Source organism: Lolium perenne, chromosome 4 (assembly GCF_019359855.2).
Source record: "Lolium perenne isolate Kyuss_39 chromosome 4, Kyuss_2.0, whole genome shotgun sequence".
Classification (NCBI taxonomy): Eukaryota; Viridiplantae; Streptophyta; class Magnoliopsida; order Poales; family Poaceae; genus Lolium; species Lolium perenne.
This window is the reverse complement of record NC_067247.2, coordinates 51,362,119-51,389,311: the sequence shown is the minus strand read 5'-3', so window position 1 is coordinate 51,389,311 and position 27,193 is coordinate 51,362,119. Positions and strand designations below refer to the sequence as shown.

At 43.6% G+C, this 27,193-nt stretch overlaps 3 protein-coding genes across 3 annotated transcripts; all 3 read right to left on the bottom strand.

Moving 5' to 3' along the window:
- Positions 1-2,607: 2,607 nt before the first annotated feature.
- LOC139830470 (uncharacterized) lies at positions 2,608-4,774 on the bottom strand. The gene is made up of 3 exons (XM_071818595.1): positions 4,354-4,774; positions 3,238-3,345; positions 2,608-3,136 (listed from the first exon to the last, which is right to left on the bottom strand). Exons 1-3 carry the CDS (start codon positions 4,666-4,668, stop codon positions 2,825-2,827), a joined length of 735 nt encoding a protein of 244 aa, XP_071674696.1. The 5' UTR covers positions 4,669-4,774; the 3' UTR covers positions 2,608-2,824.
- A 1,535-nt stretch (positions 4,775-6,309) lies between these two features.
- On the bottom strand, positions 6,310-9,103 carry LOC127292498 (chloroplast stem-loop binding protein of 41 kDa b, chloroplastic). Its single transcript, XM_051321912.2, has 10 exons — positions 8,900-9,103; positions 8,655-8,795; positions 8,443-8,529; positions 8,254-8,344; positions 7,726-7,780; positions 7,570-7,630; positions 7,281-7,502; positions 7,061-7,177; positions 6,873-6,962; positions 6,310-6,790 (listed from the first exon to the last, which is right to left on the bottom strand). Exons 1-10 carry the CDS (start codon positions 8,990-8,992, stop codon positions 6,614-6,616), a joined length of 1,134 nt encoding a protein of 377 aa, XP_051177872.1. The 5' UTR covers positions 8,993-9,103; the 3' UTR covers positions 6,310-6,613.
- A 153-nt stretch (positions 9,104-9,256) lies between these two features.
- On the bottom strand, positions 9,257-13,055 carry LOC127292500 (protein IQ-DOMAIN 5). Its single transcript, XM_051321915.2, has 7 exons — positions 12,787-13,055; positions 12,562-12,682; positions 11,659-11,877; positions 11,244-11,474; positions 10,920-11,033; positions 9,907-10,378; positions 9,257-9,746 (listed from the first exon to the last, which is right to left on the bottom strand). Exons 2-7 carry the CDS (start codon positions 12,643-12,645, stop codon positions 9,601-9,603), a joined length of 1,266 nt encoding a protein of 421 aa, XP_051177875.2. The 5' UTR covers positions 12,646-12,682; positions 12,787-13,055; the 3' UTR covers positions 9,257-9,600.
- Positions 13,056-27,193: the final 14,138 nt, after the last annotated feature.

Here is a 27,193-nt window from a genome sequence, read left to right as displayed (position 1 = left end):
ATGATTTGAACTACCAGAATTGCAAAATTTAGTCACCAGATTAATTCCACTAAACATACAAAAAGATATTTGCAAAGAAAAACTTCACAATACTAAAATGCATTCCAAACAATTAATACAACTATTTACAAATGACCAAAAAATACAAAAAGAAGTAACTATAAACAAAGAGTAACTATGTACTCACCATGCAGTACAGTAAACATCCCCTGCTATACTTCCCATTTGACAGATTATTGTGCAGCTCATCAACAATAAATTTGCACATGTTCATCTCTTTTGCATTAGCAATGTCAAGCTAAGAGATTTATCATCATGACATACACAGAAAAAAAAGAGGGGAAGATTTTAGTATACATGAAAACAAAATGAAAAATTACGAACCAAAAAGGACATAAAATAAAGTAGTTTGCGAAGTTCTATTACCAGCATTGGATAACATTTTGTTGCTCATCTTTACATCTGTTGTTGGAGCAACAACTGTTGACACCAAGAACAAAAGCCAAAGTTCCCTAAAAGTATCATCAGCTTCTTGGTACTCCTCGAGCATTTTTCCAATCTCTGAAACCTTAGGCCTGCTAGTTTTTCCAGGAAATAGCCTTTCAGAAATCTCAGCCTCCAACTTGTAATCACAATAGTACTTGACTTGAAGTTGTCCATTGGGCAATCCAGTCATGATATGAACAGATTCTTCGTCTAATGGGATAACTCCACGACAAGGGACAACAAATGCTCTCCTATCGGGCTGATAACACTTTGTAAACCAATTTATGACCGGGTTATGCAACTGTCCACACTTGATATCAAGAAAGCTGGCATGACCCATGTCAACTATAGCAAGCTTCTGATCTTCTGTCAAACTACTGTAAAGCTTAACTATGGGTGATGGAGAAGCCTATTACGTTCTCCGGTAAAAACCTGGACAATTCAATGAGATTGTAAAAACAATTTAGAAAACAGTGAAGCCACATTCAAAAAAAAATGAGAAAAAACAGCAGTGACCATATAAAAATAACATGGTAATTGGAACACATTGAAAATTATATATTACAGATGCCAAAATAACCTAAAGCAACTAACAGATTATACAAGAAAATATCTAGTGGCAACGTTTATAGTAGAACACAGTGAATACATGAACAAGATTTATTAACTTACATGATGCTTTTTGCGCACTCCCTTCCTTTTCATAGCAGCACCAGCATTATTTGGATTTCCCTTTCTCCTAGCCATCGACAGTCTTAGCTGCCAAACAATATTAATACCAATAATCAGATTAGGTAACTAAATTAGCAAGTTTAAAAAGTGTATGAATGCTATCACAAAAAAAACATGGTTACACCACAAACTATCAGGTTATTTACAATGGCTGCCAGTTTTTTCCAAATAACTACACCAAATTATCCAGAAAATTACTGCCAGTAATCATGAACAAACTATAAGGTTATTCGGAAAAATAGTAACTAGCAACTAGCAACCAAGTTTTCTGTCCCAATTTATTAGCATGAACAAACTATCATGAAATAAACTATCAGGTTATCTGCCAGTAATCATGAACAAAACTATCAGGTTATCTGCCAGTAATCATGAACAAAAATAGTAAGTAGCAACTAGCAACCAAGAAAAATACTATCAGTAATCATGAACAAACCATAATCGTAGAACATGATAGCTGCCACTTTTTTCCAAAATAACTAGCAACCAAGTTTTCTGTCTCAACTTCTAGGTTCTTCAGAAACATCTAACATATTAACTTCCTCAGATTCACAGTACAAAAACAAAAATGCACAACAAAATGATCCAGCACAAACTACAACATGCAGACAAAAATGCATGATGCCAGAACAAATCGTAGAACAAAAACTTGCATCTAGACGATACGAACACAATGGCGCAGCTCCCCCCTACTCCCTAGTCACGGCGCTGCTCCCTCCTAACCGCGCAGCTACAACGTCAAAGGAACAAATCGGTAGTCGCCAGGATCTGCCTCGTAGCCCTACTGCAAGCTCGTCCCCGCAATCTCCCTCGACGCCCCGCTACTAGCTCGTTGCCGCGCTCTACATCGAAGCCGCACTCTCCCCCTCGTCACCGCGATCTCCCTCGTCAACTCGCTCTGGTGCAGCAAATCCGACGGGCCGAGCGGATCTAGCAGCAAATCCGTACGGGCCGAGCAAATCCGACATCGCCGCGCACGAGCTACCTCGAAAAATCAAGCAAAAAATGGCGATTAACAGCAGTGGTAGACGGAGGACACTAACCAGAATATAGATGTGCGACGGATCTAGCCGTCGCCGGCGAGAAATCGACGAATGGCCGGCGAGAATCGATGATTCCCTCGGAATCGCCCGTCGCCAGAGAGGGAGGAACGGATAACCCAAAATGGACGGTTATGTGGAATTATTTTCGACGAGCACGCCTCCTAAAATTCAAAAAACAGACGCTTACATGCGGGACCCACAGACCGACTACGAGACCGACCGAAGTCGGTCGGCACGACGTGCGCGAGCCTCCTACAGGATGCGCTGCACGCATCTTAAAGAGCCGCCGCACAAAACGCGCGACGTGCGGCGCCTCTCATTAGATTTTCCCTACACTAATTCCATTGCATCACTATCCAAGTATAAGCATAACTTACATTGCCTCATATTGTACACACAACAATTAACGAGTGTATATAGCTGCCGATAATACATATACTGATATACAAGGGATTTGATTAACTGGTGTATGCAGCAGCTGATAATCGATATACTACATGGACAAAACGGTGACTGCCTTGAGAAGCTGTACGAAGAGGAAGATGACCGGGGAGATCACCCAAAAGCTAGAAGAATTGGCTGAACTGTCCCGCGAGGGAGTCCTTGAGGTTGGAGAAGAGCCCGAAGAGGGAGTACTGCTTCAGCTTCGACACCTCGTACCACGAGTTGAACACATCCTCGTGCTTGTCGGTGCCAGAGAAGGCGAGCTGTATCCCGGGGCTGCAGTCCACCTGCCCGTTCCCCCTACCTCTGCAGCTCGACGTCTTGATCGCGCAGCTCTCGTCCACGCACGCGAAGTTTGAATCACCGGAGCACGACGAGCAGCCGTCGGCCTTCCAGAACAGGTTCTGGAGGATGCCTTTCTGGAACTCGAAGACCTGGGAACGTACGGAGAATGTCAGTTGAGCAAGTGATCATCGGTGGTGAGGGTTTTGAGTATGTGATTCAGTATCCAGGATACTACGGTTTCTGGGCTCACCAGGGTAAATGCAGTTACTGAGTATGAGCTGTTGCTAACGAAAACGGGAAGCGATCTTGCTGCGTATTTCCTCCCGGCGAAAGCTACCATGTATCCACCAGCAGATGCCTGGAACAGAGTCAAAGAATTGCAAATAAGAACTGAAGATTCGATTAAGTGTAAGGTCAGAACAGGAAACAACAGCATCTCATAATGTGCATGTATCTACAAGAAAGTTTCAATTGTACGCAAGGTATTGTAATAGCATGTTGTCTCAGCAATTAATTACTGCAAACCATAGTTTTGAACATCCTTGCACATATTTACGTCCCATATTTACTGGCAAGAAATGGTAAGGACGTAAGGACCAATTATTGAATCAAAACTTACATGCCTGTACCATAAACAAAATAGCAATCGAGATTCAGGTATAGAACAGAACGAAAGGAGGACCCTCATCATGTTGATTGGCCATTAAATACGTTTTTCTTTTTACAAATCAGGTAAGGCATTTGAACATATCTCAGCAATTGACCCCCAGTAAAGTACGCCCAATCAATGAACAAAAACCTTGATGGGACAGCACATTGAATAAAACTTGAGACAAATTTGAACAAGCAAATCTAATAACCCGGCAAATCGGGTTGGGCCATAGGATACAGTGAGGTATGTTAAGAGAGCCATCTACGGATCTACCCTCCTCCAATGAGTCCAAACAAACATGCTGCTGTCGGTTGTCTCGACGTGTCCGTGGGTCACTGTCTAGCTCCCCTGTTTTTTGGCTTAAACCTCGCCAGGCAGCCAGGCAGGACGTAATCAAGAATGATTTTTTCCAAACAATTTCTTCATCTTTCACACTAATTGAAGAAGGCAGAATTTTATTCCGCTAAAACATATTGCATGATGATTCCTAGAATCTTAGTTGCAAAGCTATATCATCGAATTTGCTTTACTATTTATAGAAAAAAAAGAGAGCAAGAACTAGAGGACAATTCCTTTGTGCCAAACTACTAGTTCCTGAGGTGGAAATGCGCAATCGATTAGGGTTCATCACACGCCACACACACACAGACACGCAGGAAAATTCCCAATCAAACACGAAATCCGGAAGGCGGCGAAGAAGAAGAGCAAACTCACCAGGGCGTTGGCGTCGGAGGCGTTGACGGTGAGGAGGGAAATCTCGTCGATGGTGGGGCGGAAGAGCGCGACGGGCACGCGGGCGTCCGCCAGCTTGAGGCGGCCGTCGCAGGGGGAGAGCTGCACGCCGCCGGAGGAGAAGGCGTCGCGCCCCGCGAAGACCACCCCGAAGGTGAACCCGTCGCCGCGCTGCACCGTCGCGTCCGCGCACGGCTCGTACACGCCGTTGGTGTCCTCCCTGGCGGAGGCCGCCGCCGCCGCCGCGAGGAGGAGCGCGGCCACGACGGCCGCCGCGCGCATCGACGTCGCCGCCATGGAGGCAAATTTTTTGGGGCGCCTCGCTGCCTCGGGCGCGACGAAGTCGTTGATGATGATCGGTTTTGGTCGTTGCAGTTCACGCGAAGGAAAGCAAAGCAAAGGGAAACGCGTCGCCTCGGGGCAGGGCAAGGAATAAAGGCTGGAACGAGCTGGCTTTCTTGCTGGGCTGACTAATTCGCCTCGTGGGCCGTATGTAGCAGAGATTGTTCACTAAACTCAACCATGGCCAGTTTCTATTAAAAACATGGCCCAGCACCTCAAGAAGGTTCATTAAAGGAAATTGATTTATGCCTCAATTTTTTTAAAGGAAATTGATTTACCGCTCAAAAATAATATGAAGGAAAGGAATTGCTTTAACTTTACAACATATGGACTTTTATGGCATGCGTCCCCTCCCCGAATCGCACCCCAGGTACCTCCCGTTGTGTGCAACACTTCCGTTCGCAGGTCGGTTCTCTCCTGAACTCCTCCGCTTGCCGGCTACCATTGTCACTGCGCCTCCTCTAACATTGTCTCTGGTGCCTCTGTCAATGAGCTCGCCATGGACGTGACTGTCGGCGAGCTCCCCACACCCCGATGGGTGGAGAAGGCAATTTGTGGGGGTTACCTAATCTAGCTCCAACAAGCCTCTAACTTCGCAGATTCACGTTCAATGAGCTTGAATCTATGCATGGTGGTGTGACTATTGTTAAAGCTAGAGATCAGTTGTTTTGTAGTTTTTCGATGTTGCAAAGGGTGTTTATGAATGCTAAAAGGGTTTATTTGTTTTGTTGTGTACCCAACGAGTAAAAATGTTGCAACGATTTTCGGCCGTAAGGTTGAAAGGTATTTCCTAATGCTGCAAATGTGATTTTGTGATGTCGTATGGATCGTGAACATATGTTGTATGTGTTGGAGTTTCTTGTGGTATAATTTTCCAATGTTTTGCGGCAACCTAATGATGATTTTTTTGCACCATATTTATTTATTTTGCTACAAGGGCGTGTTTGAAATGTTGCAACCTTTTTTCCAAGTTTTTACAAACTAAAAGAAAAATGTTGCACGGAAAGGCAATGGATGTTACATATACACACAGAGAAAATGTTGTGTCGGGAGGTTAGGTGCTGGAATGATCGGATGGTCCAAATTATACTTAAGTAATACCGGGTGACTCCGGAGGCTACTAATTTCCCCCAAACATGTAATACCCTTAATTATTCCCATTAAGGGCCGGACAAAGGTTCATTTCCGTAAGGTTATTTATGCATTTATTCAACTACTAGTTTGTTTTAGATTTTTTTTTTCAAGAAAAATCAACATGTGGTTAAAAAGGCCTATTCGACACCCCATCTAGGTGACATCTAGATCATGACACTATTTTCATACAAGAAATGAAGTTGGTTATGATCCATAATAGCATTAAGAGGTCAGATAATCAAGATTATTACTCTCAGAACATGAATAAATTATAAGTATACATGAATGGCAATGAAGAGTTGCTTTCTGTGGTTGTGATGATCTGCGGATATGGGACCCGACACAGCTTTACATCTTCTTGTATCAGTTACTCTGTTAAGCATATTTAGTCATAAGCTTTCAAATGTTTTTTGTGTGAAAAACATCGTATTCAAAACAGAGGTTAAGTTTGAACCATTATCATGTACGAGAGTGCCCTCTTAACTATATTTCTGATGTAGCAAACCGCAGCAATTTTCTTGATCGGTTCAACAAAGCAGGCAATTTCATCGCCGACCAAGCAAAAAAAGAAGAAAAAAGTTCAAAGACAGCGCGACAAGACGCGCTTTTTGTTCCCTTCTATCACTCTGTTTCAGTATATAAGCCGTTTTAGTGAACTATAACTAGTTTGCTAAAACGGGCTCCCATCTCCTGGGTGTTTGGGGCCTGACTGTACACGCCTGCACTATCATGAGTCAGGCATGGTGCGTACACGCTTCAGATGGACTCACACGGTCACGAGCTTCTTGCCGAGGATCATGTCGTCCGTGGTGAAATCGGCTTCCTTCCTGAACGTGCCACGGCCGAAGTCGAGGTTGTAAGAGTCGGTGAGGCCATCGACGAGGTCGAACTCCGGCGTGATTCCGAGGTCCTTGCTGGCCTTCTCCACCGATGCAAAGAAGTGCTGCCGATGCATCATGCAGGGTGAGCAACAAATCAAAAATTCAGAGAAGTAAACATAAGAAATTGCTTTGCAGTTGCAGTACCTGGTCTCTGAACGGGAATGCCTTCTTCTTGCCGAAGTCGAAGTCCTTGGGGTTGTAGTGGACTATCTCCGGTTCAGGAAACCCTCCAGCCTGCATATCAGAACACCAAGCAAAAATAATTATAATTAGAAATGAATTAACTGTAAATATAGAGTAGTTTGCAAAAACCACTCACAACTTGTTATTACCTTTGCGCATGCCTTTGCTAGGCCATCGAAGGTGACATACTTGGCGCCGGAGATGTTGTACACCTGCTTGCTCGCCTTGGGATTGCCGAGGACCCTGGTGAAGGCCTCCGCCAAATCCTGTTTGCAGAATTAAGCACAGGATTCAGAATATGAATGCTTGCAACCTCACAATTCACAAACAACAAATATGATTCAGAATATGAAATGTATATGCACTGACCTTGACATGACCGAGCTGGGTGATCTGGTTCCCGGCGCCGGGGATGGGGATGGGGCGGCCGGCCTTGAGCCGGTGGAAGAACCATTCCTCCACGGGGTTGTAGTTGAGAGGGCCATAGATGTACACCGGCCTGATAGACGTCCAGTTCACGCCACTAGTCTCCAACAGGCTCTCGGTCTCCAGTTTTCCCTTGTGCCTGCTCTTCGGGTCCACTGCGTCGGTCTATCGAAAATATATAGTTAGTGGCCACGAACAATATTGCATTTTTTGTGATGTGACATGGAAATACCTCAAAGTGTGGCAGCAGGTCTGATTTCAGATACACTCCCGCAGATGAGCAATAGATGAACCTGAAATAGTGCAAAAATGCCAGCTAATTCAGGGCACTGGAAATTACAGATCATGTAGCTTTTCTCTGGTATGACAGATCAATTTGCCAGCTTACTGTTCCAGGTTCGGCAGTGCATCTAGTATGGGGGATACCTGTGTGGCCTCGCGCCCTGAAACACAACGTCATGAAAGTTGTTAAAACAATATGGTGTTATTGCTATCACTGATGAGAGATATCAGATGATAGTTTCAGTTGGGAAAAATTCGCAAAAAAAAAGGAAAAGTTTCAGTTGGGAAAGTGCCACTTTGCATTTTGGAGAAGAGTAAATTGCAAAAAAAAAAACGACTTTAGATGCTTTGTAACAAAAAAAAACAGTATATAGCCTAATGTTAACAAAAACCCCTAATCTACTTTACACCACTAATGAAAAAATGAGATGGGGGCTCACATGTCACACACACTCTCTCTTCCTCCTCTCTATACATTTTTTCGTTGCACCATACGCGTGTCTTGCTAGTACTAATAGTGGGACAAACAATTGTATAAAGTTTATAGGTCTTGTTACAAAAAAATATAGTCTTAGACTTTTTAATATTGTTTTTCGAAATGGAAGACTTTTGTATATTGTTGGTCCTGGGTTACCATTAATATCGTAAACGACATCGAAGCCCTTAGCAGAGAGGCTGGTCTTGACGAAGTCGAAGTCTTGCCTGTCACCTTTCAAATGTAGCACCTGTAATATCATCAGTGTCACACAAGCAATGTCACTGAATAAGGAATGAGGTATTTAAGAACACATTGGTAGGTGATAGGACGAAACGGCATGCATACCTTGGAGGAGAACTCTGCATACTCTGCATCTGATTCACCTGGCAACTGCTGGGTTATGGGTGCCTTTCCTCTGGTGAACAAAGTGACCTGACAAAATTGATCATATGTTCTCAGTAAATTACTATGGGTAATCCAGAATTACATGCTATGACCTCTGTATTAGTTAGCCTAAAGGAAACAATCATTGGGTACAAATGTATCTGTAGACTGACCTGGTGTCCTTCCTTGATGAGCTGCCTGGACAGGAAGAGACCAATGAACCTGGTGCCCCCCATGACAAGAATGTTCTTGGCGTCTGCAGCTGCCGATACCTGCATTCTTGCTCCTCTTGGCTGCCATGACTTTCTCCTAGGCTGCCAAGGAGAAAATTCTCAATTATCTTTCAGGTTTTTCCATGCCAGCATGAACATCTCATCCATGGATCCAAGAAAGCTCATGTGTTATTGTGGTCAGTCACCTGAGTTGAGATGGAGACGGCTGCACCGCTGAAGTCGGAGAGAGGAGAAGGCAGGAGGAGGCTGCTCTTCAGGGAAGCCATTGCCGCTGCCATCTCTTTTTCCTTTCTCTTGTTTTACTTCACTCTCCTGCCTGAGCTTGTGCTAACAGAAAAACGAGGTGCAAGCAAGATGATGGGCTTTAAATTCGTGCAGGATGGCAGCATATCTCTTCCTGAAACTTGTGGTCCGGTGCATGCTAATAGATAGAAAAGAAAAATGAGGCGTTGGGGATTCTTGTTGGCTTCTGTGGAGGAGGGAGACAGCCCTATCCTCTGCTGGATCCTCTCCTCTCATTCTTGCGTACACTTAATTGCAGCTGATGGCGACATTTGTTTTCTCTTCCTCTGATTTCAGTCAAACCTCAGGACATTTTAAACACACAGAGTTCCAACAAGTCAAAAATACAGCAGTACGCAGTACAATTCAGTAATAACCTACAGTACTGCCAAAAAAAAAAACCGAAGTACATATCCAAGCACTATATCTCATCTGACTTGACTGCATGTCTATATGGCCAATAAATGCAAGGATGCAGCTCACACTGCTGCAATGGATTTTTCTAATCTGTGTTGGCCGCTGATGTATGCAGTGCCACAGCCCAGTTATGGCTGGCAGCTTCCTGGCGGCGAACCATGTCGATAGGCGGGATCTGGATGGCTTCTCAGGTCTGCAGCTCAACTCTCTTGGGCAATAGATCAATAGAACAGGCGCGACGATGCTTCCCTCCCAGCATCGGGGAGTCTTCGGTAGCCTTTGGGTATCGGTTAATGGCAGGTTTATTTGTCAGGCGTTTGCCAACTTCTATACCTGCACATTTTAGTTGCAGGTCAGTCTATTTGAAAGCTTTAAACGATGATACAGGAATCTTGTGTCTGGAAGAAATGAAATCCAATCACAAGCTCACTTATTGAAAACACACAAAATGACCGCATCACTTGATGCAGCTGATGCAAAGGTTTGTACTTACCGGTCACAGGCAAGGAGAACCTCTTGTTGGCCCGGGAATGTAAATGCCCAGTCCTCTCCTTGGGATTACTACTGCACCGGGTACCAAGTCCCGAAGGACGAGACGTGACTTCATCGGAAGCTTCTTTGGATGGCATCTTCCGTTTCGGTTTAGCTAACGCTGAACCACCAGATGGGTTGGACGAGGAGCCGCCGCCCTCTGAGTTTGGCATGCAGGCCTTCGGGTTCAACGTGTTTGAGTGAAGTGTCGAAGCCTGCTTTTTCACAGGTTTCCTGTATGGTACCTTGGCTGCATTTGCCTCGGCATGTCGTACTCCAGTATCAATAGCGATTCCATCTGCTGTGTAAGTTCCTAGGAACCGGCTCTCCCAAGGACGAACAGCCATCCATCTCTCCAGCCAATTCCAGCTCCAGCTGTTCTTGTCTAGTGCAGATGATGTGATGGCCGCATTTTGCCTTGAACCTGCTTGCCACTGCAAATTGAGAAAAAAACTTCAGATGGAACACAGAAGCGCAGATGTTTTCTTTTTTCTTTTTGGGTTGATCTTTGTATTCTCTTTTTAAGGTTATGTTGAATAATATAAATAAGCGGCTGTGTGCATCATTTTGATGCAGAGGCTGAGGATTTCAACCTCCATTTCGAAAAAAAGTAGAAATACATATAAGAACTAATCAATAGGAGCAGAATAGCAAGGAAAAAACATGAGCAGCTAAAATATCAGGCAAACTTGGAGAAAAGGATAGTTTCAATGTTATTCATGAAAGCAGCACTTGAAGTGCAGCAAGAAACATACTATAGTGCACTACAGCTAATACCCAAAAACAGCGATCATGAGGTTTTCCAAACTACCTTTGATATCCAGAAGCTATACTTAGGTTCAGGGCAATATGTTTGCTGCACTATAAGTCTATAACATTCACAAAATATACAGTTCAAGCATCATCTTTGAACCACTTACTAGATACTAGTATCAATTGAGTAATGTCGTCGTGGAAAACGTCTGATAAAGTTACCTGGTGAGAAAGGGCATAGGCCATGGCTCGCTCACGCTTGGCTGCTGCTTCCTGCCTCTTCAACAATTTCGCTTGGATATCTTCCACAGACCCTATACTATCACACCACCCATCCTGCATTTAAGTAAGGTGGCAATGGAAGTTAACAACTCAAGCCAAATAGCACTACCATTCATTTCCTGATAAAAGAAAACACAAACTGCAATTCAAATGAGTAAAGTTATGACATCAACAAATAAGGCAAGCAGAGTAACAAAAATATCAATATAACAGGATGTCTTACAATTATAACAACAAAATTTGCAAATTGGCGTTTCAGCTTACCTCAATTTCTCGAACATAAGCCTCGTCTGTTTGCTCTTCGACATTATCTTGTTGATCATCAGTCTGATTTTCCAAAGCCACACGAACTCGCCTTGCTCTGACACGGGCTTGTACCCTGACCAAAGCTTGCATACACCGGAGTGTTATGGCAGCTTGCTTTCTCACAATGTGACCCCTTACAAGGGCTTGAAGCCTAACCAGTCCTTTTAAAGCTCGGCGTGCTCTCCTAGCCTGAAGATTGAAGTTAAACATAGCTTAGTACCTTAATAAAAAGTTAGACATTGAAAAAACGAATAATCTGTTTATAGGAAATGTTATACATATAAGAAGTCCAAAGTACTAGCCTACGAAACACATGTTAATATGCAGGTTGAATGCACCGGACCAAGTAAATTGAAAGAGAGAACGTAAGTACCAGGAGGGCTCTATATGCAGTCTGAATAACTGTGGAAGCCCAGATCTCTTTGAGCTCCTCTTCTGTTTGAGGCAGTGGCACTATACTGAAACCGGGTGCTGAGCATGAAGGCCTGGCGTCGCAATCGCCATCTGACGGGCCATTTCCATCAGGGAACTCTTCTGGCGCGGCAAGGCTGCCGTGATCCTGGCAGTGAAACTGATCGATGGCATCCCTTTTCTGCAGTTTGCCCAGTTCAGAACGTATGAGCAAACAAGGAAATTCTCATAGCACATCAGCAAAGTAAAATGTAGCAGCCCTAGATTCGGAGAAAAGAAAATGGGGTGGCAGCAGAAACATGGTCCCCTCATGTGTTTATCATCGTGGACGGTATATAACAATACTAGCACTATTATCCAGTCATCTTTATATTCACAGTCCATGTGCCTGTATAGTAAGTTAATGACAGTTTAATTGAGTTTGACGACTTCAGCCCAGAAATTCAACCCTGTCAGTGGCGCAGAGCCAGGGAATATGATTCAGATATCGTCACTAGATCTGCAGCAACTACTAGAATCTCCATAACCAATGCATAAAAGAAGTACAGCTGCTACCTAGATTTAGCGAAGGATGCTTTTTTTTTTCCGAAGGATGAATTATCAGTGATCAAGAAGCACTGGGGAAAGTTTTGCTAATGTTTTAGAGAAAAGACCAATAATGGTCCTGTTTTTTTTACAGAAATGCAGAAGTGCAGTATTGCACTCTAATTTTGACACGAATATGGTCTTTCCACATCAGTTCTACCACCAAAGCTAAATCACTGATTCTACCCCACGAATTTAAGGAGCGAAAGGAACCCCGGTATGATAAAAACAAAAAAGAGACGAGGATTCGTAGGTAGGTAGGTAAGGTAGAGGCCCCTACAATTCGCCCGGCGTCGCCATCCTCCTTGCGCCGCTGCTGCCTCTCCGCCTTCCTCAGCCCAACCAACGACTTGAGCCACCTCATCGCGCCGCCGCGCCACCTCACCCCGCCCTCGCCGCCACTGCAAGTTGCAGAGATTTTCCGTCAGCACGAGCGCAAAACTGCGCAATCTTGCATGGAGGGGGAAGAAAGAACTAACAACATGGGCCAGGAAAAGCGCCTTACCAGATCACGCCGGCCACCTGACGCCGGCCGGAAACGGGTCTGCGCACCGTGCGGCGCTGCCGGCCAATGAGTGCCGCCGCTTCGCGAGATTCGGAGGCTTGAGGTGAAGGGGAGGGAGCAAGGGAGGGCGTGGGCTGGAAGTATGACCAGTGCACCACTGCAGTGCCGCTGATGCTGCCTGCTACTGGCACCACGCGGCCATTACTGCCGTGCCGCTCCTGTGCCTTGGCGCATTATTGCTGCCCGCTCTCAGTCGCTTGTGTCGTGTGGCAGGGAGGAGGGAGAGCGAGAATTATATAAGCACAAAATTACACTCCCACAGATTATGAGCACAGTAATAAACAAAGAAAAGTGCGGCGCTTTTCTCAGGTTTTTGCTTTCTGCACCCGCTTGTCGGAATCAAAAGCCCTTTCTTGTTGCTCGTTTCTGAAATTTTTACTTGGTTCTGAATCTTTTTTCTGCGTCATTGCAGGCAAAGATTCTTGGTTTAGCTTTAGGACAAGGTGATGGTGCTGCTGCTGGGTTTAGCGTTATAGTTTAGCAGAGACGGTGGTGCACTCTCCGGAGTGAAACCTGTGGTGTTTTTTGTCCGTCGGTGCCGTGGATTTTGTTTGAGATTGTGGACTGACTGATCACGTGTTTTTTGGAATCTAAGGGTATGTACTCGATGACAGTACATTTTTCTTCTGTGAAAAAGAAATCATGAGGATATAATTAATAATTAATAATGTAAACATGGACTTAGAGAGGCGTTCACAATAGGTCTCTCAATAAGGCTGGGGAAACCCATTTCGAAAAAAAAGGTCTCTCAATAGTTCTATTGGGGCGCCAGACATAAAAACGGTTCTAGACGGTTTCATAATAGCCTAAATCTGACCGGCATGGTCCAATACATGGTATAACACTCCCAACTTTCAAGTCGGCCCAGACCCATTGAAAGCGGCTTAGGAGTGCTAGACATAGCCAGATAGCCAATTCAGCCTTGACATAGCTAAAACTCTAAACCACTTCTCTCTTTTCCCCTCCCATTTCATTCTTCGTCAACCGCTCCATCTCCCACCGGCCGCTACATCTTTCGCCTGGCCCACATTGTCGTTGACGCTTCTCATTCTCCGCTGCTGATGCCGCAACCTATTCGGGGGTGGTGCCGGCTGGGACACAACAACAACCTATTTGGTTGTATGTCTTGTGAAAAGAAGAAAAGAAAAAAAGTCACGCAAGAAAAGAAAGTAGCATACCTGTTGTTATGTTGTGATTTAAATTCATGTTAAAATCTTGTGTGCCCTGCGGGTTTACTTTTTCGTTTTTCGTTATTTGCTTGTCGTTTTTATAACACTCTTATCCTCATCATAGTCTAACACTATGCGGTGACTTGAGCCCATGTAGTTAACGAAACATGACGAGAGATAACGGAATTTATTATAAGAATTCTTAGTGGTGTGTCCTTTCGCTGAAAAAATGTAACAGCACATCGCCACGGCAAAGCTGACACCCTGATGGCATATGGTTGCCGCTGAGAGCCCGGGACTGATAAACGTCCAAGGACTTGGCACTGATCAGTACAGTAATGTGTGGTGGATTTGCTTTGTCAGGGCTGAGTTATGATACGTGTAGCTTTAACAGAAGGTACAGTACTACTTAGTACTCCGTTACATTTGAAGTTCTGCATTACTGAATACTCCCACTGCAAAGCTGATTTAGTACAGGAAGTATGAAGAAAAAAGCCTTCTGCATTGGGCGGTACTACAACAATGGAACACGTTGTGACCAGCACCATACCAACCGGCAAAAATTAAACTGCCGTCTGCTTGCTTCGCGGTATAGGCCCACCTCAGTCATAATGTGCAGGGTAGACATTTTTCAACCTTTCGTGATGAAGTTATTAAAGAGAGGATTTTAGCTCCCACCTCTTCCGCTCTCTCCTGTATTTTGAAATTTTGTAGAGCTAATGTGCATCAATACAAAATGTTTCCATCCAAGGGCATGCATACTAAAGAAATACGAAGATGAGCTAATTATATAGATTATTATAATGCTCTAGAAAAAACTTACATGTTGTAAAACTGTCCACAAATTTTGCAGCCTCCCATGATATAACAATGTTTTGTATGGTGATATTTCCAAAATGGTTTGCAATGCCAAACTTGTCTTTACCCCAATGTCGTTAACTAAAACCATGCAAAAAAAATTATGAAAAGGAGGGAGTATTCTTCTTTACCTACTAGAGTCTCAAGTATAATTTTACAGTGATGTATCGTTGTTTGAAGGAAATGTTGGTTGTGTGCTTCATAATTCACGTGTAAGGTGTATCATTATATATACTCACAGTAACTGATAACTTTGTGACACATGAATTGTAAAGATGGAAAAAAACAAGAACATGAAACTAGACATTATGGCATGTTGAAGTTTACAAGAAGCTGATTTACTCAGTTACATCACATAAACCAGTCTAATAGTGGGAGAAAAACAAAAGTATGATCATGAGATGTATAAAAAGGAACCAATGAGTTTCACAAAGCTATCCCTAGCATTGTCTTTTTTAGCGTGTGATGTGAAGACATCTCGCGTGCGTAGGTGCATGTGTGTGCGCGGGCGACCTCCTTGAAAAACGAAAGAGACACATAAATCTTTTTCTTGAGTTGGCTAGAGTGGAAAAAGGAGTTATTTCCCGCTTGATCTTTTCGAATTATTTGATATAGCGAGGACCAGACTGCATAAGGCCGGTAAACTCCAACAGTGTACAGTCAAGTCACAGAAAGTTGACAGGTTTAGTCGGCAAGATAACAGGAGATCCGCGTGCTTGTCAGCACCGAAAACTGAAGTGACACCGATGATATACAGTGCACACCAATCAGCAAGGAAATTATGAAAGAAGAAAGGAAAAAACCGCGTGCTAAGCTATCTGGGATCGAGTTGCTAAACATGCCACGCGATTAACAGTCCCTAACCACCAAGAAAGGGAGGACATAGATTCCTTATGTAGTTTCTTTGGAGATTGCAGGTCGGTGATTGCCATGTTACCTTTTCCTAGCCTAGGACAAGTCTAGCCATCACACTTTGTTTTAGACAAAAGGCTCGCGCCTAGCTGCATCATTTTTTTGCGTGTCTTTCTTCTTCGATGTAGAAAAAGAGGTGTACATTATGTTTTCTTTGAAGAACCTTTTCACTTTAGGACTCCGAGTTTGGAGGGTTCCACATTCAAATTCGTAATATTATGGCAAAAGAAATGATTTGGTAAGGATGGGATACTAGATGACCGCTGACTTTGACAATTACGATTTTGATGGAATATGAGGTAGTGCCTTTAGTATGTGTGTATGTTCTTAGAGTTGAGCACAAGAAATTAGATGTGGGGCATGCGTCTCTTTTTTCTCATGGAGCCACTAAACATTGTTTTTATCTTCCACAAATCAAGAGGTGCAAGCACATGAAAAGTAAATTCGGAAGTGCGAGAAAAAATAATTCAATGGCTATTTCTTATGATTGACGAATGGCTATATATTATGAAAATGATCAGAGTGTGGTGTTTTGGAGGCCGATCTACATGTAGCTCTTTATTTTCAAACACTTAAAAATTATATTTTAAAGTTTCAAAAATCTGCAACAAAATTCTAAAGGTAGAAAATGATGTATGCTACGGTGGTGTAAAATCTCAATGAAACTTGATAAGGGGTGGCCCGATCTTCTCAGTAAGCAACGGTGGTGATGATGATCACGGGATGATGGCAGCGGAGATACACGACGATGAAGTGGAAGATAACTTGTATGACGCAACGAGATCTCTCGATTGGTCCCTGTCGCCAATGCAACAGCTCTCAACCCTACAAGATATTCGCAACTCCACACACTTGCGCACGTAGCCGCCGACCACGAAGCGGTAAGTTGCAACCGTCTAATTCCCAATGGAACAGCAGATCACACAAGACTTTTTCAGGATCTACATAATATCAAGCAATATGGTGTAGGGATTCAATAGTTTTGCTAGAGCAAACAACTAAGAACTAGGGTTTATCTTAAACGTGGTCTAAAGCAGCTAGGGGGCGTCATGGGCACTTATATAGGCCTCCGGGACGAGTTCTGGTCGAAAAGATACAAAAATAACCGACCCAGAATAGATCTGGTCGAGACAGACTCGGACAAATCCGGTCTGGAATCCGGTCAACCGGGCCAGGGATCGGGTCGGCTAGTCTGGGGTCCGGTCAACCGGGCGGCAACCGGGTCGGCCGGTCTGGGGTCCGGTCAACCGGGCGGCAACCGGATAGTTGCGAGGTTTTCCGGTTTTCATCCGGTACGATAAATCACGTCCGGTTGGCGCCCGGTCGACCGGGTCAGTGACCGGGTTGGCCGGTCTGGCGGCCGGTCGGACCGGGTGCTGGACCGGCCTGGACGTCTTCTTCTCCTCTCGCGCATGCCTCCCGCTCCTCCCTCGCGCGTCCATGAGATATCTTCATGTACAGCTCCATGTCCAGCTTCACGTCCATCTTGACGTCCGTCTTCATGTCCAGCTGCTCCTCTCCTCCTCGTGCGATGATCGTCTCTTCTTGATACCTGATGATACATAAGTAATAGGACTTAGGCAGTATAAAGTTCTCGTCAATCAAAGTACCGTTTAGAAACAAGTTCACCTGTTGTTTAAGTAGCTTCGCACGAGCCCTTGTAATTGGTACAATTCGAACTTCATTGGACTTGAGCTCCACAGCAGGTTCATCTTCATTTATTAATGACGGAGGTAGTGGTGTAGTAGAGATGTCCTCATCATCTCCCCCCCTTCAAAAGGCGGCGACCCCGACGCTCCAAGGTCTTCTCCGTCATATGGTGTCAAATCAGCAACATTGAAAGAATTACTGACACCAAACTCATCAACTGGAAGATCTATCGAGTATGCATTATCATTGATCTTGGCAAGCACTTTGTAAGGACCAGCACCACGAGGCTTCAACTTAGACTTCCGCAGCCTTCGGAACCTATCCTTGCGAAATGTACCTGACCATATCACCAGGCTTGAACAACATCTCTTTGCGCTTCTTATTCATCCTTGCAGCATTGCTCTTGCCTTTCTTCTCTATCAACTCTTTAATCTTCACATGGATTTTTCGCACAAAATCTGCCCTCTTGGATGCCTCCATATTAACTCTATCATGTATGGGCAAAGGCAAAAAATCAAGTGGGGTAATGGGTTTAAAACCATACACCACCTCAAAAGGACATAGCTCCGTGGTAGAATGTACCGCCCTATTGTAAGCAAACTCGACATGCGGCAAACACTCTTCCCACTCCTTCAGGTTCTTCTTGATCATGGATCTCAACAGTTGTGACAAGGTTCGATTCACCACCTCAGTTTGTCCATCAGTTTGGGGATGACAAGTAGTACTGAACAACAGCTTTGTCCCAAGCTTTCCCCAAAGTGTCTTCCAGAAGTAGCTCATGAACTTCACATCACGATCAGAAACAATAGTCTTCGGGACTCCATGTAGTCGAACAATCTCCCCGAAAAACAGGTTAGCAATATGCAACGCATCGTCGCTTTTGTGACAGGCAATAAAGTGTGACATTTTAGAAAATCTGTCCACTACCACAAATATAGAATCATGGCCTCTTTTAGTACGCGGCAAACCCAACACAAAATCCATACTAATATCTTCCCAAGGTGTAGTAGGTGCCGGTAATGGAGTATACAAACCGTGAGGCTTCAGCTTGGACTTGGACTTGTTGCAAGTAACGCACCTCTTCACATACATGTCCACATCCCGCCTCATCTTTGGCCAATAAAAGTGATCAGCGAGCATGTGTAGCGTCTTCTCACGCCCAAAGTGACCCATCAAACCTCCAGCATGTGATTCCTGCAATAAGAGCAAACGCACAGACGATTCTGGAACACATAGTTTGTTAGCTCGAAACAAGAACCCATCATGTATGTGATATTTTTCTCATGCTTTACCAAGAGCACATAAGCGATATGGTTCAGCAAAATCATGAGCAGTCGCATATAAATCACATAACACCTCTAATCCAGGAATTTTAACATCAAGTTGAGTTAATAGCATATTCTTCCTAGATAGAGCATCAGCAACAATGTTATCTTTTCCCCTCTTATGCTTAATAATGTATGGAAAAGACTCAATGAACTCAACCCACTTAGCAAGACGCCTATGCAAAGTAGATTGGGCTTTCAGATATTTCAAAGCTTCATGATCAGAATGTATGATAAATTCTTTTGGCCACAAATAATGTTGCCAAACCTCAAGAACTCTAATCAAAGCATACAATTATTTATCATATATTGGATAGTTCAACTTAGCACCAGAAAGTTTCTCAGAAAAATATGCAATTCGGCGACCCTCTTGCATCAACACACCACCAATTCCAATACCACTAGCATCACATTCAATCTCAAATTGCTTATTGAAATCATGAAGTGCAAGCAACGGTGCAGAAGTTAACAATCGTTTCAGTTCATCAAAAGCATGATCTTGGGCAACGCCCCACTCAAATGCAACACCTTTTTTAGTCAATTCATTCAAAGGTGCAGCAATAGTAGAAAAATTGGGCACAAAACGGCGATAAAACCCAGCTAGACCATGAAAACTCCTAACTTGACTCACATTCATGGGAGTAGGCCAATTTTGAATAGCTTCAATTTTAGACACATCTACTTCTACTCCATGCTTTGAGACAACATAACCCAGAAATATGACCTTATCTTTGCAAAATGTGCACTTCTCAAGATTACCATAAAGTTTACTATCACGCAACACTTGCAAAACATGTCGAATATGTATAATATGATCAGATTCATTGCGGCTGTAAATTAATATGTCATCAAAATACACAACCACAAACTTGCCAATAAATTCACGCAAAACATGGTTCATCAGTCTCATGAAAGTGCTAGGTGCATTAGTCAAACCAAAAGGCATTACTAACCACTCATATAAACCAAATTTTGTTTTAAAGGCGGTTTTCCACTCATCCCCTTCTTTCATCCTAATTTGATGATAACCACTACGCAAATAAATTTTAGAGAACACGGCAGCACCACTCAATTCATCTAGCATATCCTCTAAACGGGGAATAGGGTGACGATATCGAATAGTGATATTATTTATAGCTCTACAATCTACGCACATACGCCATGTACCATCTTTCTTAGGAACAAGAATAACAAGAACAGCACAAGGACTAAGGCTTATGCGGATATAAACTTTGTCGAGTAGCGCTTGCACTTGCTTCTGTATCTCCTTCGTCTCTTCGGGGTTCGTTCTATATGGTGCCCGATTGGGTAGCGAAGCTCCGGGAATCAAGTCGATTTGATGCTCAATACCTCGCAATGGTGGAAGTCCTGCGGGTACCTCATCCGGAAACACGTCGCCAAATTCCTGCAAAACATTAGAAACACCAAGAGGAAGAGGGGTCATGTCGTTAGAAACCAAAACCGTACCCCTGTACAAGAGCACAAGAGGCATGGATGTAGGATCCTCACTAAATTCTCTCATGTCTTCTTTGGTGGCTAATGAGACTAAGGAATTCACTCTCTCACTTTTCGTTATATCACTCACAACATTACAATTCTCTCGCCTATCTAAAGAAGCATCCTCCAAATTGACTTCAACTTTCTGACGAGACTCATTGACAATTTGATGTGGTGTCATAGGCTGTAAATTGATTTGCATGCCCTTGAACTCCAAGTGATATGTATTGGCATGGCCATTGTGTTGCACAGAACGGTCATAAAGCCAAGGCCGACCCAATAGTAGGTGACACACCGTCATAAGAACGACATCAAAATCAATGCAGTCCTTATACGGTCCAATAGCAAACTCAACACGCACCATGTGGTTTACCTTCATCTCACCATTGTCGCTCAACCACTGAATATAGTATGGATGTGGGTGCGGTAGATACTTCAACTTCAGCTTGGTACACAACTCCTTGCTTGCTAAATTGCGGCAACTCCCACCATCAATAATGACCTTGCAAGCCTTGTCAGGACCAACTAAAGCCTTTGTTTGGAACAAATTGCAGCGCTGAGTAGATGCACTAGGCAACACATTAAGAGCACGCTGCGACACAACAATGGTGCGAGCATCAGACGGATATGCATCTTCACCATCAGTGTCATAGTCATCAACTTCTGGAGCATTAGGATCAACATCTTCTCCAGTCTCGTACTCATTGTCCTCATTGATAACCATAACTTTGCGGTTAGGACAATCTCTCTTGAAGTGACCCTTGCCACCACATGTATGACAAACCATATCACGGTTACGTGCAGTAGACACATTAGAGCCACTCGTACTTGCAGCAGATTCGGACTTCTTTGTGTTAGACACATTGGAGACCGACTTACTAGGCGGAGGGGCGGAGCGCGTCGAAGGCGCCGACGCCATAGATGGGGCCGCGCGGGGTGTGAAACGCCCAGCTCCTGTAGCTCGTCCTTTGATCTTTGCTTCGTCAGCCAACTGTGATTCAGCTTCTCTTGCATGATGTAACAATTGATTCATATTGGTGTAGCTGTAGTGACGAACAATGCCTTTGATGTCATACTTCAAACCGTTGAGGAAACGTTGCATTGTCATCTCAAGAGACTCACGGACACGGCCTTTCTGCATAAGCATCTCCATCTCCATGTAGTATTCATCCACAGTCTTCACACCTTGTCTCAAAAGAGTCAGCTTATCATATATATTCCGCAAGTAATTTGTAGGCACAAAGCGAGCAGTCATCGCCTCCTTCATGGCACGCCATGTGCGTATAGGCTGCTCACGATCCTCTTCGTGGTTACGAACAAAAGCATCCCACCAACGCAAAGCATAGCCATCAAATTCGGAAGAAGCAAGCTTGATCTTCCGGTCTTTAGTATAATGCGGATGTAAGCTCCACAACTTCTCAATCTTCAGCTCCCAAGTGAGGTATTCTTCAACATCAGCTCCTCCTTCAAACTTGGGTATAGAAAATTTGGGCTTACCCAAACCATCTTCTTCATCTTGTCCACGACCATTGCGGCCAAGTGGAACCCAACCACGAGCACGATTACCACGGGGCGCATCACGAGCATTGTGTGCGTCATCTTGAAGCTCAGGATCATCGTCATCATCTTGTTGTTGTTGCGCGGTCAAGTTCTCAACATCTAAGCGCAAATCAGCAAGATTGCGTTGTACATCCGTCATTTGATCTTGCATTGTAGTGACGGTCACATGAGTAGCATCCAGCTTTTGGGAAATCTCATCAATCTTCCCATTAAGCACCTCGTCCTGAGCGCGGAATTCACGTCGCATCTCATTACGAAGAGCCTCATACTCCCTCCATGTGATGATATCTGCAGCACTCTTGTTTTCCTGGTTAACAATTCTATGATCACTAGCACACATCGTTAGGAGATTAGTGCACTAAATCAAAAATATATGGTGGTACTCTCACAACTCACGCAAAACTGATAAGAAAAGGAGATCTTATCGTTCCAAAGTAAATTAGTGTTGCTTACCACTTGTAGTAACAACTAGTGCACGGATGTAGCGAAGCGAATATCAAGGGTATAAGAACAAATCACACGACAAAGCAGGGTATATGTGGGGCTGTAGGTAGGCTACCTATTTGCACCAATAACAAGCTCTAGCGCTGACCGTAGACAACCAATGATACTCACACAAGGCGATATAATGGGGCAATGCAACTATATGTGGGAAAGGTTGCAATGCACACGAGAGACGCTAGCAAAGCTCAACGAGACAGGCACAAGATTGCTCAACTACAGGTGCAGTAAAGTAAACTTAGGCCTTCACTTGATTCAACTAGCACTTCACTTTTCTTTTTGGAATTTTCTTTTATATAACACACGCAGCTATGTAGCTCTTTTTGCTTCTTTTCAATTTTCTATTTTTTTTTGATTTTCTGACACAACTCCTTGATAACACGGCCAACAGAATGTGATGACCCAGCGTACCACTGCATGGTGTAGTACACAAGTCGTTGACATAACACAAGTGAAACACCGTTCCACTCATATTACATCTCTCAGAGTGGTACAACAGAAACATATGCGAGTCTAAGGTATGTCTATAGAAGTACACAAGAGGTGTTTACATAAGATCAACGCAACCTCCTACTTTACAGTGAGGTAAAACTTCAAATAAAGCTCCAGAAGAACGACTCGTAGTCTATCTTATTGCTAATTCAAGTTTAAGAGCTACTTGGCTTGCTATAGAATTCTAGCTACTTAGGTGCTAGGATTAGGGAAAGGTTCCCTTCTATTACTAGTCTAGGGTTCCATTATAGCTGATGCAGAAGTTGACTCCATTGGCTTCTTTGATTGAATTCTTCATCTTGTTGCAGTTGACTCCTTTGTCTTCGAGTTCCACGGTAGTTTCTCCTTCGGTGCCTTGATCTAAGAAGGGGGTTCAAACGAGATAGAATGAGTACGAGCGTACTCAGCAAGTTCATATTAGGAAATAGGCGTATCATGCACTAGCTACAGCCATCGACCAGAAAGTCATAGGCCAATGCAAGTTTTCATAAACATTTCTTCAAAAGGTTTATTTTATTCTGAAAACTATGCCCGTCAGTCTTCACATGTTGACCAGAACTTCGTGGAGTTCCTTTCCTGCTGTCATAGCTTCCTTCCCGAACAGGAGTGATCCACAATTCAGTATCCTCTGCAGAGGTGCGTTACTTTTCCCATAAGAGAACTTAACCTTGTTGCCAACCGAGTAGCATGCTCGTCCACATTTCCTTTGGTGTGAGGCCAGGTGTAAGATCCAAGCCCACACCGCCTTCTCCGCGACTGCAAACCCACCCTTTTGTCCGACCCTACACCCCCAGTAGACTTCTTCCGATAGTACGGCTTTACTCACGGTGTACTCCGGACAATCCATCATAGATCGTAGAGCTTATCATCACTAATGGATGGGGATTTAAAAGGCTATCCCAACCTACGGCAGTGCCTCCAACACCCCGCCAGCTCTACCAATCCGTTGGCGTGCAGAAGGGAAAAGATACGGCTGGCTTCCCCAGAGCCATTATAGATCTCATGGTCAACGCGGTTTGTACGGCGCTAGAATCACTGGACGGCATTGGTAATTAATCCTAGGGTGATATAACCCATGCAATGGAACATCCACCATATCAACACATACCATGGTTCCATTGCCCACCACATAGTCATATTCATAATTGTAAAATAATACTTTGCTTTTAAATGCATGAGTGATAAGTATAGTACTTTGCATATAGTTTGATACAAATAATCAAATGACATGAGCAAGCGATGAACTTGCCTTTCTTGACTGCAAGATTATGCAGGCAAAAGCTTCGATACGTGAGAACTCCAAATGCTGAAATACCATCATCGTCCGGTAAGGACAATGTTTAAAGAACTGGCAAAGATGCTATAATGCATAGTATGAGATGCAATCGTCCCGAGCGTAACCTAACCTCGATGATTTGGGATGGATGAGTTGTAAAGATTTGTTTAAGGTGTGTTGCACTTTTAGGATGGTTCTCAAACAAGGTTCTTATTAGGGTTTTGATTATATTAGCATCATAATCAAGTGATATAGGACATCATAACAATCATACACATAAAGAATAGTAGCGGAACAATATGTAAAGAACAGTTGTCAATTTTAAGTTCTACAGAACATGGTTGATGATTACGTATACTATACTTTAAAAGAATAACTTTTGAAGAACATGTTGATTAAGAAATAATGAGTATTTCAAAGAAGGATTAGGGCTTCTAAGGTTTGATTGACATTTGTACTTCAAAAGAATAACTTTTGAAGAACAGGTTAAATAAGAATATGAACTACAATACATAGGAGCTATGGCTTTCTAGGGTTTACTATTGGATTCAATGTAGGGATTCGTTGCATAGAAAACAAAAAAAATTCCTACCGCGAGAAAGCAATCCAAGCCAAGATGCAATCTAGAAGACGGGAGCAACGAGGGGATGATCGAGACTCACCCTTGAAGATTTCCAAAGCCTATAAGAGTAGGCTCTTATTGCTGCGGTAGACGATCATTTGCCGCTTGCAAAAGCGCGTAGAAGATCTTGATCACGGTGCCACGATCGGGCAGCACCTCCGTACTCGGTCACACGTTCGGTGTTGATGAAGACGACGTCCTTCTCCCCGTTCCAGCGGGCAGCGGAAGTAGTAGATCCTCCTCGGAATCCCGGCAGCACGGCGGCGTGGTGGTGGTGGTGGTGGAGAACTCCGGCAGGGCTTCGCCTATGCGCTGCGAGAGTTTGTATGTGGAGGAGGGGAGGCTAGGGTTTGGGGAGAGGGGGCTATGGGCGCCGGCCTCAAGGGGGGCAGGGGTGGTGCGGCCAAGCCATGAGCTGCCCCCTCCCTCTCCTCCTCATTATATAGGTGGAACCCCAAGGGTTTGCCCAAAGTCTTCGAATAAGACCCCAACAGAAAAACTGCCTTATGGACGAAACCTAGAGGGACAGGGACTCTCCCCTTCCCCCTTTTCTTGGCCGGCCAAGGAGGTGGAGTCCACCATGGACTCCACCCTCCCACTTGGTTGGCTGGTTAGGGTTTGTGGAGTCCCTCCGGGACTCCTCCTTCCATAGTGATTTATTCCGGATAATTCTAGAAACCACCTTCCATAAATTCACCGGATCATTTCCAAACTTGGAAAGTGACTTCCTATATATGAATCTTATTCTCCGGACCATTCCGGAACTCCTCGTGATGTCCTGGATCCCATCCGAGACTCCGAAAAAAACTTAGAACTCCATTCCATATTCCATATCTACTTAAACGACATCAAACCTTAAGTGTGTCACCCTATGGTTCGCGAACTATGTAGACATGGTTGAGAACTCTCTCCGACCAATAACCAATAGCGGGATCTGGAGATCCATAATGGCTCCCACATATTCAACGATGACTTTAGTGATCGAATGAACCATTCACATACGATACCAATTCCCTTTGTCACGCGATATTTTACTTGTCCGAGGTTTGATCATCGGTATCTCTATACCTCGTTCAACCTCGTCTCATGACAAGTACTCTTTACTCGTACCGTGGTATGTGGTCTCTTATGAACCATTCATATGCTTGCAAGCTATTAGACGACATTCCACCGAGAGGGCCCAGAGTATATCTATCCGTCATCGGGATGGACAAATCCCACTGTTGATCCATATGCCTCAACTCATACTTTCCGGATACTTAATCCCACTTTTATAACCACCCATTTACGCAGTGGCGTTTGATGTAATCAAAGTACCTTTCCGGTATAAGTGATTTACATGATCTCATGGTCATAAGGACTAGGTAACTATGTATCGAAAGCTTATAGCAAATAACTTAATGACGTGATCTTATGCTACACTTAATTGGGTGTGTCCATTACATCACTCATACAATGATATAACCTTGTTATTAATAACATCCAATGTTCATGATTATGAAACTAATCATCCATTAATCAACAAGCTAGTTAAGAGGCATACTAGGGACTCTTTGTTGTTCACATAACACACATGTATCAATGTTTCGGTTAATACAATTATAGCATGGTATGTAAACATTATCATAAACACAAAGATGTATTATAATAACCTTTTTATTATTGCCTCTTGGGCATATCTCCAACAGTCTCCCACTTGCACTAGAGTCAATAATCTAGTTTACATTTGTAAAGATATAACACCTTGGCCTTCTGGTGCTTTATCATGTTTTGCTCACGGGAGAGGTTTTAGTCAACGGATGTAACATCCCAAGTTTCAATAAAATGAACAAAAGAGAGAATTCAAGAATCCAAATTTTTGGAGCCAACAAAAACTTTTTCTCATCATATAGGACTATGCATATTAGCTCACCTTTTTAATTTATTTGAGTGTGCTTTTGCCATGATGCTTGTTTATGTGTTACTCTCATTCCAAAACCCTGGCAATGATCACTTGATCACCCAAAGTCAAATAAAAATGAAATAGAAAAGGATTTCCAAAAATCCACTTCACCCTCACATAAGGCCTATGCCATTTTTACAAATCTTTGATCTAGGCCAAATTGGTTTGCACCATTACTTGTAAATGGTTACTAAACACTTATTAACACCTTTGAAATCAAGCCAACTCAATTCAAAACAAATTTGAATCAAAATGGAGCTCACATGTGATTATGGTCATATGTGCCATTTTTACCCTGATGCCCACTTTGAGCCCCTGGTTTTTCACTTTCCCCTTCTACACTTGGTCAAACCTTTTCACCTCATCCAAGACAACATCAAGCACTTCAACTTTGCCCAAAACCACCACCCCAAAATCATTACCAATTGCAAATGGGAAGCAAGCAAAGTTGGAACTTTCTCACATATGCAAGATCATATGCAAAATGTGATTTTGCATCTCAATTCCATTTTCATCACCACCACCACCAAAATGCTTCTTTTA